Source organism: Sphaeramia orbicularis, chromosome 19 (genome assembly GCF_902148855.1).
Source record: "Sphaeramia orbicularis chromosome 19, fSphaOr1.1, whole genome shotgun sequence".
In the NCBI taxonomy this organism is placed as follows: Eukaryota; Metazoa; Chordata; class Actinopteri; order Kurtiformes; family Apogonidae; genus Sphaeramia; species Sphaeramia orbicularis.
Genome location: NC_043975.1, coordinates 12,666,510 through 12,678,687, shown reverse-complemented (window position 1 = coordinate 12,678,687; position 12,178 = coordinate 12,666,510). Strand labels below are relative to the sequence as shown.

At 35.2% G+C, this 12,178-nt stretch overlaps 1 protein-coding gene across 1 annotated transcript in view; it reads left to right on the top strand.

The window, feature by feature from the left end:
* polr3a (polymerase (RNA) III (DNA directed) polypeptide A) overlaps positions 1–12,178 on the top strand; it is a 132,356-nt gene that overhangs the window by 58,358 nt on the left and 61,820 nt on the right. Inside the window, exons 19-20 of the mRNA XM_030122021.1 lie at positions 2,368–2,505; positions 11,152–11,322. Coding sequence (XP_029977881.1) covers positions 2,368–2,505; positions 11,152–11,322 — 309 coding nt within the window. The remainder of the gene's footprint in view (positions 1–2,367; positions 2,506–11,151; positions 11,323–12,178) is intronic.

Here is a 12,178-nt window from a genome sequence, read left to right as displayed (position 1 = left end):
CTCACAACTCCAAATTTTTCTCTTTGTAAATGTAAAAATTTTCATGTCAGTTTACTGTATTTACACTAAAACAAACTATCATTTCACAAAAACGCGAATAACCTGAACAAATATGAACATTGTGAAATGTCCGAAGCGCAAGTTTTCCAATTATCATGCCTGTTATAAAATGTTTTGTGTATTTGTAGATCCACTGTGATCTGTAAGTTGTAATTTGCATGTGTAAATGATAAACTGAGACATAATATCGTTAAAATTGCACTTAGTTTTCTTAAGAAATTTCAGTTTGTTCATGGTATTCACATTATTTTAAAGGATAGTTGATAGATGTAAACATTTTGATCGTTTAATTTCACTTTTTTCGCTTTAAAACATAGAGGAAAGTTTGGAGTTGACATTATTTATATATTATTATGTTATTATTTCAGTGGTTCGGCCCACTTCAGATTAAATTTGGCTGAATCTGGCCAATGAACTAAAATGAGTTTGACACCCCTGCACTAGCCCCTTTTACACAGCACTTCTGTTCCCAGAATATTTCACCTTTATTCTGGAACTACATCTGTGTAAATGAAATGGTAGGATCATTTGGTCCCACCTCTGTCACGGCTCTGTAATGCCTGTGGAGGTACTAACAGAGCTGTGATAAAGGTGGAATTATGATTCTGGGCCGCTATGTAAAAGGAACACCTCTCATTCCGCAACCAAGGTGCAAATTTTTGATGACATATTGTGTGTGCAGGGGCCACATTCAACCCAAAATGATCTCAAGTGGCTCAGACCAGTAACAAATAATATAATAATCTACAGGTGTCAAACATGCAGCCCGGGGGCCAAATCCGGCCCGCCAAAGGGTCCAATCCGGCCCACAGGATGAATTTGTGAAATGCAAAAATTACACTGAAGATATTAACAATCAATGGTGTCAAAATCATTTTAATTCAGGTTTCCCGTACAGACACATACAGTCCAATTAGATTTCAAGTGGTATTAAAATAAATCAGTAAAACCAGTAAAATATTATCATTATAACCAATAAATAATGACAACCCCAAATGTTCTCTTTGTTTTTTTGGTGTAAAAAAGTAAAATTACATGAAAATTTTTACATTACCAAACTATACTTTTACAAAAAATGTGAATAACCTGAACAAATACGAACTAATGGAAATGTCTTAAGAAAATTAGATGCAATTTTACCAATATTCTGCCTGTTACTAAATGTTTTGTGCGATCGTAATGCACATGTGTAAATGATAAACTGATAAACCGAGGCAGAATATTACTAAAATTGCACTTGTTTTTCTTAAGACAATTCAAGTTGTTCGTGTTATTCAGATTTTTAAGGAAACTTTGTAAATGTAAACCTGATCATAATATAATTTTCCTTTTTTCACTGTTATTATTTTACTGGTCCGGCCCACTGGAGATCAAATTGGGCTCAATGTGGCCCCTGAACTAAAATGAGTTTGACACCCCTGTAATAATCTATAAATAATGAAAACTCAACCAGAAAAAAAATTACATTTCTTGAGAAAAATAAGTGCAATTTTACCAATATTATGCCTCAACTTATCATTTACACATGTGTATTACAGATTGGATCTACAAAGACACAAAACAGGCAGAATATCATTAAAATTACACTTAATTTTCTTTAGACATTTCAGGTTGTTTGTATTTATTCAGGTTATTCACATTTTATTGTTCAAGTATAGTTTGTAAATGTAAATATTTTTCATGATTTAATTTTTTGTTTTGTTTTTTGCACTGAAACAAAGAGAGAAATTTGGAGTTGTCATTATTTATAGGCGTAATGTAATATTATTTTTTTCACATTAAACCAAGAAGAAAATTTGGAGTCATTATTTATAGGTTTTTATGCTATTATTTTACTTCAGATCTTAGTGGTCTGTATGTGGAACCTGAACTAAAACCAGTTCAGCACCTTTGACTGTTCATATCTTCGGTGTAATTTTTACACTCACATTCTGTGGGCTAGATTGGAACCTTTTGCGGGCCGGTTTTGGCCCACGGGCCGCATGTTTGACACCCCTGCTCTACACCATAGGCAACATCTTACCCATTGTACCTCTAGTTGTAACTTAATTTCAGTTCATTATTGCTTCTTTCCTTTGCTAGTTGACATTTTTTATTGTTGCTAAGTGCTAGATTTATTCTGTGGGAATGTCCTTACCTTGTAACTTTCTCTATTATGGACGTTAAGCTTTTTGTAAAGTCTTTGTTTTCCTTTATTTAGTCTATACGGGGGTTACATTTCTAAGAATAAAATATGAGGTGCACTGAAGTACAAGAATAATTCCTTTTTTCTCCCACCTTAATGACTTAATGCCTGCTGTTGCCCAGCTGCCTGCTGCTAAAGGCTTTGTGGCGGACAGCTTCTATTCAGGTTTGACTCCCACCGAGTTTTTTTTCCACACCATGGCCGGCAGAGAGGGCTTAGTGGACACTGCTGTGAAAACTGCAGAGACCGGCTACATGCAGGTAGGGTGGTTTCTTTGGATTCTATGCTTTATTTTGACAAGCTGATGTGAAATATACAGTGAAAGTTCAGTTAAAATGAAATTGTATGGTATCTTTAAAGTTCAGAGGCTCCACAGGACATAACAAGACTTTATTACTGTCAGGGGCGGGGATTGAAAACAGGGTTCCTACAGGTTTCTACAAGTTGAATATAAGAGTTTTTAAAAGAGTGATATTTAGCTTTTTTTTAAACAGAATTATGTATTTTAAAACATTTCCCTGTGGTTTATATTAACTGTAAATGCTATGCTTGGGTCTGAGTTCTTCATTGATTCAACTCCACAGGTCCATCTTCAACCCTATTTCTGAGTAATGACACCGGAAAGGTTGTTTTGAGCGCTGGCCCTTTAAATGCAAATGAGCCACTTCACGCCCCACTCCCTCCAGGTTGTTGACCGTGCTTTCTGTTCCATTTAACCACTTGAATTCGTTAAACAACCAACAGCTGAACATTTTAGGTAATCGGCTCGAAGTTTGGACATACTTTCAGTTTTTACTACAACTGCTGCTGCTGACAAACAGTTATGTCGTACTCAGAGAAGTGTTCGTCGGAAGTCTTGACCTTACGTGTGCAAATGTTGTGACGTAACTAGTTATAGATGTAACAAATAAAGCAGGAATTAAAACGGGTTGTAGAAATCCACTTGATTTTTTTTCAGAATGAATGTAAAGATAGCTTTGCAGCACCTGGAGGGTTCAAATTCAAACTTTTGGAACTATTTGGGTCCAAATACACAAATAAATACACAAATAAATGTACCAAAGACTAATAAAAGTGGGTTTAGCAAAATATGACTCCTTTAACGATTCTCTCATTTCCCAACATGACGTTTTCTGGTTTTCCCTACATCGTGTCGTGGTACATGAACCAAACTGGACTGTCTGTCCGTCTGTCTGTCTGTCCGTTTTGTTTTGACGGTCACAGATCTCCCGCTCATGTTAACCCCTCCCCGGCCCCCGCTGCTTCAGGGCACTTTCACACAGCGTACTTGAGTCTATACCGTACTTGGATACGTTTACACCTTTCCTGTAGATGTTGCGTTCACACATGCGTACCGCAGCCTGTACTCGAGTACAAATGGGTGCTCCAGGGCTGAAACAGTAGGTGGCGGTGTGGAAGGAATTCTGTCACTATCCTATAAATGCAGAAGTCGGAAGAAGATAAACTCTTACCTATCTGTTAGCCTGTTTGAGGCAAAGAGAAGCAGAGCAGCCATCATTGTCCCTGATGTATCACCGAGTGGTTCGGTTGATAAGGTGAGCCCGTGCCGTGCAGATCTGTGGCTTTTTTAGGAGACAACACACTGTAAGCCCGGATAAGTAGAGTTTACTCAAAAAATTTGAGGCAAGTGATTGCACTTTAATGATTTGAGTAATGATCGACTAATCAATTGGTTTAAGTAGGTTCAACTTAATGCTAAAAGTATTGAACTTAAACTATTAAGTAGAAAACGCTAAAACACAAGTTATTTGTACTTTAAATCTGTTGTAAAATCAACCCCACTATCCAACCATTCAACTCAGCATTTTAGGTTACACTGACTAATTTTCTCAATTGCAGCCAGATTAATTTATCATTGATTAAACAACTTTTTTTAAGATAATCAAACTCAAAATCCTATTCCTGACCAAAATAGTTATGAACTTACTCAACTTAATATATTGTAGCATGAATGGAGGTTAGCTCAATGTCATTTGCCAGTACAGGAAGTGCTCTTAATTTGACAAGACATTAAGATTTCCATTGTACGTTAACAGTCTTAGATGAACAGGAAACCAATTGTTCTTCCTATGGCTTGGACTCATGGTGCAGCTCTACAAAAATACAAAAACAAACACAAAAAGGCCAATTAACACTGCCATACACACATTAAATCCAAATTAACACTAACACCACAACCCCGCTGAACCCCTGCACAGAAAAATAACACATTTTCAACAACATGCCCAATACCCACAATGCAATGCGAAGATAAAAAGGTGTGGTCATGACTAAAACTGAGTGATTTAATTCCATTCAACTTAAAGTTTTTTGTACTTTCAACTATGTCTACAAATTAGTAGAATATACTTAACATTTTATAATAACATCATAAAACTTAAATCATTTAAGTGCATTGTAATTAAAGCATTTTAGTAAATACAAATTCCGGGCTTACAGTGCAGCGCTGTCTATGGCCTCGTGGTGATTAACCCACTTCCGTTGTCGGAGTGGTGATCACATCACTTCCGGACTCGGGCACAGATCGCATTCACACGGCAACATACCATGCTGGGGTACGGGCAGTCCGGACCCGGGACTACCTTCTCAACTGGACTCGGGTACAGCATTTGAGCGCGGAATGGTTGCATTCACATGGATAAAATTAAGCGGACCTGGGAACCAGCGTACTCGGATACGGACTCGAGTACGCTGTGTGAAAATGCCCTCAGATCCTCACCCAGCAGAGAAACCGTCTCAATATACAGGGTGGGGAAGCAAAATTTACAATGAACATTTAGTTGTTTTTTCTCAGCAGGCACTACGTCAATTGTTTTGAAACCAAACATATATTGATGTCATAATCATACCTAACACTATTATCCATACCTTTTCAGAAACTTTTGCCCATATGAGTAATCAGGAAAGCAAACGTCAAAGAGTGTGTGATTTGCTGAATGCACTCGTCACACCAAAGGAGATTTCAAAAATAGTTGGAGTGTCCATAAAGACTGTTTATAATGGAAAGAAGAGAATGACTATGAGCAAAACTATTACGAGAAAGTCTGGAAGATACTATTAAAGAAGAATGGGAGAAGTTGTCACCCGAATATTTGAGGAACACTTGCGCAAGTTTCAGGAAACGTGTGAAGGCAGTTATTGAGAAAGAAGGAGGACACATAGAATAAAAACATTTTCTATTATGTACATTTTCTTGTGGCAAATAAATTCTCATGACTTTCAATCAACTAATTGGTCATACACTGTCTTTCAATCCCTGCCTCAAAATATTGTAAATTTTGCTTCCCCACCCTGTAGATACTCAGGACAAACTCAGTTAAAATGGGGCCCTAACAAGTGAGCTTCAACTTTAGAAAAGCACTTGATATGTGGAAAAAAACCAACTGAAGGAAATTCAACAGGGACTGACTTCCAGAGTAACTGGACCACATGCCACTGTTATGATTGGTCTGCCACTCATCAGGAGTTCTACCACTGACCAGTCTGGATCATAACACCCTAACATGTTTTATGATGAGTGTCACAACCTGGCTCGAAGGTTGGACAAAGATGGAGACGGAGGAAGTGGTAAAGATGTAACAAAGATTTGTTAAATAAACTAACAATAACAAAAACACAAAGTGCTACAAAACGCCAGTTGAGAGGAGCATGAGGACCAGGCAGGGCAGAGCAGGACCAGACCAGACAGCGAGCAGACCCAAGACCAGACCAGAGCCGAGCAGATCAGGCCAGAGAGCGGACCCGAGAGAGACCAGACCAGGCCAGACCAGAGAGAGAGAGGCTGATCATATACGTCGAGCTGCTTAAATAGGCGTCACAGGTTTAGTTTAGTTTAGTTTATTAATTTGATCCCCATTAGCCACTGCATACCCCAGCAGCTACTCTTCCTGGAGTCATCAACAACACAAAAACAAAGCACCAACAATTTCCCACAACTCACTCAACAAACAGGATGTACATACACCCAACACAACAACACAACACCAAAAATCAGCAACAGCACACAATACAAAACAATTACAATCATAATATCAACAACAGAAAAAAGAATAAATAAACCAAAAATCAGAAAAAAAAAACATGAAATAAAAATAAAAACAATAAAAACAGCTCCACAAAAACAAACAAACAAAAAAAAAAACGTCTAGATGATGTCATTATAGGATATGCAATAGCTCAGACAGTTATTCTTGGATAAATATGAAAATTCTCAACCTTTTAGAAAAACTACCTGCTTGAATTTCTGAAATTAAAAATTGTGGCAATGTATTCCATGCCACCATTGCCCTGTATTGCACACTACCCTACAGGTGCCACTAATCAGGAGGTCGCCATCTGTAAAAGAACACTGACAGTGCCCCTAGTGCCCAGAAGGTGCATCACGAGGAAATAGGTTTTAATGCCGTTTGCTGTCTTATTTAATTGCCTTTTTCCAAAACTCTGACCATGCCGTGCAGCTCACAGTCATTCAGACGTGTAGAGTAAAGCCCACGCTGCTGGCATCTGAGTCTTTTATTATGCCTGAAAGCTTATTAACATAATATCCATGTACAAAAGCATTGTCACTACACTTATTAAAGTGCCCAGATGGAGTTAACACGAATGACCCCTGGAAATAAATCATGGACTCAGAATCGCCAGAGGGAGGCTGAAGTTTCATTAAAACTGCAAAAGCGAAGATGTAAAACGTGTGACAGGAAGTCTCTGCAATTAGACTTCTTTATGACGGGCGAACCATAAGACTCTGTGGACATCCCTGTTGGTCGTACCTCTGCTGTGACTCAGTAGCTGCTTAGCATGTTGCGCTGAATTCTGCTACATGAAATGAATATCGACTAGAGATCAAGGTTATAATAGTTTTGGATTTTTCATTATAGTTTAGTTTTATTTAGTTTAGACTTTTTTTTCACTAATTCAGTTAGTTTTAATTAGTTTTTAGAGCAGGTTTGCTAGTTTTTATTAGTTTTAATTTTTTTCTACATGCTTAGTTTTAATTTAGTTTTAGTTTTGTCGTATCTTTTCTCTTCTTCTCCGTCGTATTCAAATAAATCCCAGAAAGGACTCTGTTGCTTTCTCCCAACTTAAGTCTCCGGAAGACGACTGTAAACCACAAGTGACGGACCGTGAAGTGTCGTATGGTGCCGCAAGCTAAAATTGCTAGTGCGAAATAAATCGATTTCATTTCAATCCGACATTGACGAAGACGAAAACAAAGGGAATTTTATCCATAATTTGTATCTGTTTTAGTTAGTTTTGTAAGCACATAATACAGTTTCAGTTAGTTATTGTTTTTTTCTTTTAATTATAGTTTTTATTTTTTCGTTATTTTCTTTTAATTATAGTTTTTATTTGTTTGTTACCAATTTTTTTTTTTTTCAATTCTAGTTTTCGTCATTTCGTTGGTTTTCGTTAACAATAATAATAACCTTGCTAGAGATGTCATTTAATCCCGTCTCTTCCTCCTGAATCACCAGGAGGACAAATTGTACATTCATTGGCATCACTCTGAAATTTCTGATTCTGAAAACAGACTGTTGCCTTCTATTTTATTTTCCTATCAATATTTGCAGGTTTTTAGTGGAGCCATAAAACTGACATCTTGACACTGGGCTGGAAATTTATCTGCTCTGATATCCATGCACGATACAGTGCCTCATTTCCGGAGCATTCTGTCTTTATATCCATGCAGGTGATATACGCTATATGGACAAAAGTACTGGGACACGTTTAGGGATGTAACGATATGAAAATTTCATATCACGGTTATTGAGACCAAAATTATCACGGTTATCATTATTATCGCGGTATTATTGAAACTGTGCTCAAAATGTTCAAAAAGTACTAATACACACACTGAAATAATTTAACCAAGTTGTAGTAAAAAAATAAATAAATAAATAAATAAAATAATAGGCACAATGTACTTTCTGTTGCAGAAACATTCAGGTATTAACCCTTAGTGGTCTGAGTCTATTTTGGCTGTTTTTCAGTACTTTTGATTTTGCCTTTATGTACGATATAAAGAAATGTTTACTATACCCATGTTTGGTATCTTTTTTTTCAGCACAACTTCATCTGTATCATCTGCTTATTATTTTTTTCACTTTAACCTACTATATCAACATAAAAGGCCAGAAAACACAAAAAAAATATACAATCCGATTTGAAAAATGTATATAATTTATTGCATAAATAACACAAAGATGCTTAACGAACCTTTTCAAAGACTTTAAAGGTGAATATTGGTTCCAAATATTAGGTATATAAAATCAAAATTGGAATAAATAAAAACTATACTCAAATATTTGGCATAAAAACAGATCTTTACATAGGGTTTTTTCCCCTAAAAGTGCGGTAATCAAACACGGTTATCATGATAATTAGAATTTAAATGGTAATACTAACCGTCTGCAGTTTTACCGCGGTTTATCGTTATACCGGTAATCATTACTTCCCTAGACACATTGAAGTCATGTGTATAATAATGATAAATGCCATAATATAGTTTTATACTGTGATAAATAACATTGCATTGGTTAGTTTTGTTTACCTTATCTATGTTTCAGGGATGGTTTTTATTTAATTTCTCTCAACATATATTTATTTTTTATCTATTTTTTATCCATGACTATGATTTTAAATGTTCGACCTCTATGGACATAAACTATATGGACAAAAATATTGGGACACATGGCTACAGCTGTAAGATGTCCTGTCCATGCTGGTTTGAGTTACAAACATCAATATTTCTTTAAAGTTTAATGGGAGATTTTTCTGTTGTTGTTTTTTTTAATCCATGACTATGATTTTTTTAAATGTTCTACCTCTAAATATTCTAAAATATTTTTCATGCTCTGACTAAATAAGAATTTTCTACCACAACTAACCATCTACTTTCTTTACATTTCACTTAGGAAGAAATATCTCCCATTAAACTTGAAGGAAATATTGTGATGTTGATGTTTCTAAACTATATGGACAAAAATATTGGGACACATTATACTGTCATGAATAAAATTGCATTGTTTAGTTTTGATTACATTATCTATGCTTCAGGGATGTTTTTTATTTAATTTCTCTCAACATTGATTTTTTTTATTTTTATTTTTTATTCATGACTATGATTTTAAATATTCTACCTTTTAAATTTCTAAAATATTGTTCATGCTCTGACTAAATAATAATTTTCTACCACAACTAACCATCTACGTTCTTTACATTTCACTTAGGAAGAAAAATCTCTCATTAAACTTCAAGGAAATATTAATGTTTCTAAACTATATGGACAGAATTATCGGGACACATCATTATACCATCATGAATAACATTGAATTGGTTAGTTTTGTTGACATTATCTATGCTTCAGGGATGGTTTTTACTTAATTTCTCTCAACATTGATTTTTTTTTTTTATCCATGGCTATAATTTTAAATGTTCTACCTCTAAATTTCTAAAATATTTTTCATGTTCTGACTGTAAATAATAATTTTCTACCCCATTTTCTACCCCAACTAATCTTCACATCTCACTTAGGAAGAAAAATCTCCCATTAAACTTTAAGGAAATATTGATGTTTTTATCTCAAATCAGCATGAACAGGACATCTCACAGCTGCAGTCATGCTGTGTCCCAATATTTTTGTCCATATAATTTTGAAACATCAGTATTTCTTTAAAGTTTAATGGGAGATTTTTCTTCCTAAGTGAGATGTAAAGAAAGTAGAGGGTTAGTTTTGGTAGAACATTATTATGTACAGTCAGAGCATGAAAAATATTTTAGAAATTTAGAGGTAAAACATTGAAAATCATACTCATGGATAAAAACAGAAAAATCTCCCATTAAATTTTAAGGAAATATTGATGTTTATATCTTAAATCAGTATGAACAGAATGTCTTACAGCTGTAGACATGATGTGTCCCAATATTTTTTTCCATATAGTTTATAAAAAAAATGAAAATATCAATAATAATCCTGAGTTTATGTATTCCTGTAGATATGTATTTTACCCCAATGAAAAGGCGCTGTGCTGGGAAAATATGAAAATTACCCTTAGAAGTGCTTGAATTTAACTCTGAAAAATGGGTATGAACCCTGTCATCTCCACAGGTGGTATTTTAAAATGAGAACCGTAATCTTTTGTAATTTGCTTTTCATTACCTATTCAGCAAGTTTTTATATGAGGTTTCTCAGGCTGTCAACAAAAAGGCACATTTTCACACAGGAAATGTCGGAAAATAACCTGAAAAATATCTGCTATTTATGATTATGTTTAAGTGAAAAGCTGTGAAGAGCTTTTCACATGAACATGAAAAAATAGCTGAACAACTTATTCAGTGAATGAATAGGCAGTGAAGCTGTAAACTGTTGACTTCTACATTATTTTTATTAATATACAGTTGCAGAAAAAAAATATTAGACCACTCTTGTTTTCTTCAATTTCTTGTTCATTTTAATGCCTGATACAACTAAAGGTACATTTGTTTGGGCAAATATAATGATAAAAACAAAAATAGCATATAATTTCAGAGCTGATATCTATCCATTTTCCATGGTTTTCTTGATAATAACCAAAATCATTTCAGTTCTTACATCAATATCTATGGCATTGCACTGCCAAAAACAGTGCTTTTAGGCATTCCATGTTTTCTTTTCTGTCTGTTTTAGTCACATGATACACACAGGAGTTAGTACTTGATTGCATAACCAGTGTTTTTGATGACTTTTGATGGTCTAATATTTTATTCCGCAACTATATGTCTCTTAAATTAGCATTGCAGGGTAAATACACTTCCATACCTGCAGGTCAGTGTGGATAGAATACCTTTATATGTGTTTCTTGAATGTGCGATGCCTTTTCTTATTATATATTTCTGTGTTTGGAAAGCGACGTCTGGTGAAGTCTCTGGAAGACCTGTGCTCACAGTACGACCTGACAGTACGGAGCTCCACCGGTGACATCATCCAGTTTATTTATGGAGGTGATGGCCTGGACCCGGCTGCCATGGAGGGAAAGGATGAACCACTGGAGTTTAAGAGAGTCTTGGACAACATTCGGGTGAGTTGAAACACAAACAGACCTCCTGTGTCCTTCTGTTGTAAGACTTGATGTCTTTACTGTAGGGGCGGGAATCAACAAGAATTTAAAGATTTCGATTCTATTATCGATTTTTGTTATTGATCCGATTCCTTAGCAGTTCTCTTATTGATTCTCTCTTCACACACCATATGACCTTACAGTGAAACTGAAACTTAAGACGCTTTACTAATTCCTCTGTGTAGTCCTGCCACTTACGACTAATTTTCTAAGGATTAATCTTTCGACTAATTTTTTGATTAGTCAACTAATCTAAATGACTAATTTTTAAAAAAAAAAGCCAACTGTTTATTTTGTTGTGTCCATTTTATTTTGTATACAACTCAAGGACCAAAACATAATATCACCTGTATCATGGTAAATGTAAACAGTATAAATAACTTCAATACTTCCAAAAGAAAAACAAATTACGAAGTGGGATGTTTCCCACATTCAAAACAAAGTCTTTCTTGAAAGTTATTCAAGAAAATGGCTAGCTATATCAATATAAAACAAAATATTAATACAATAGGCCCTTAAAATTTCCAGTGAGTATTTGCTTAACAGTGCAAATATATATGGTGCAGATATGGTCTCATATCCCTGCCAGTCATTTTCAGGACACTGTCAGTGAGTACTGATGCTAGTTGTGGCATGCAGTCCTTCATTGGAAGGGTGAATTCAGTTAGACTACTTTGCCTACAGCTAACAAAAAGAGAAGAGAAAAATACACAACGACCCTGTCTGGGCTTTCACCTGAACCTTCACAGTTGACTTTTGTTTGTAAGCTCATTAAGTAAACTGTTTAAAATATTATGCAGCCCATTAAAAATCTAAG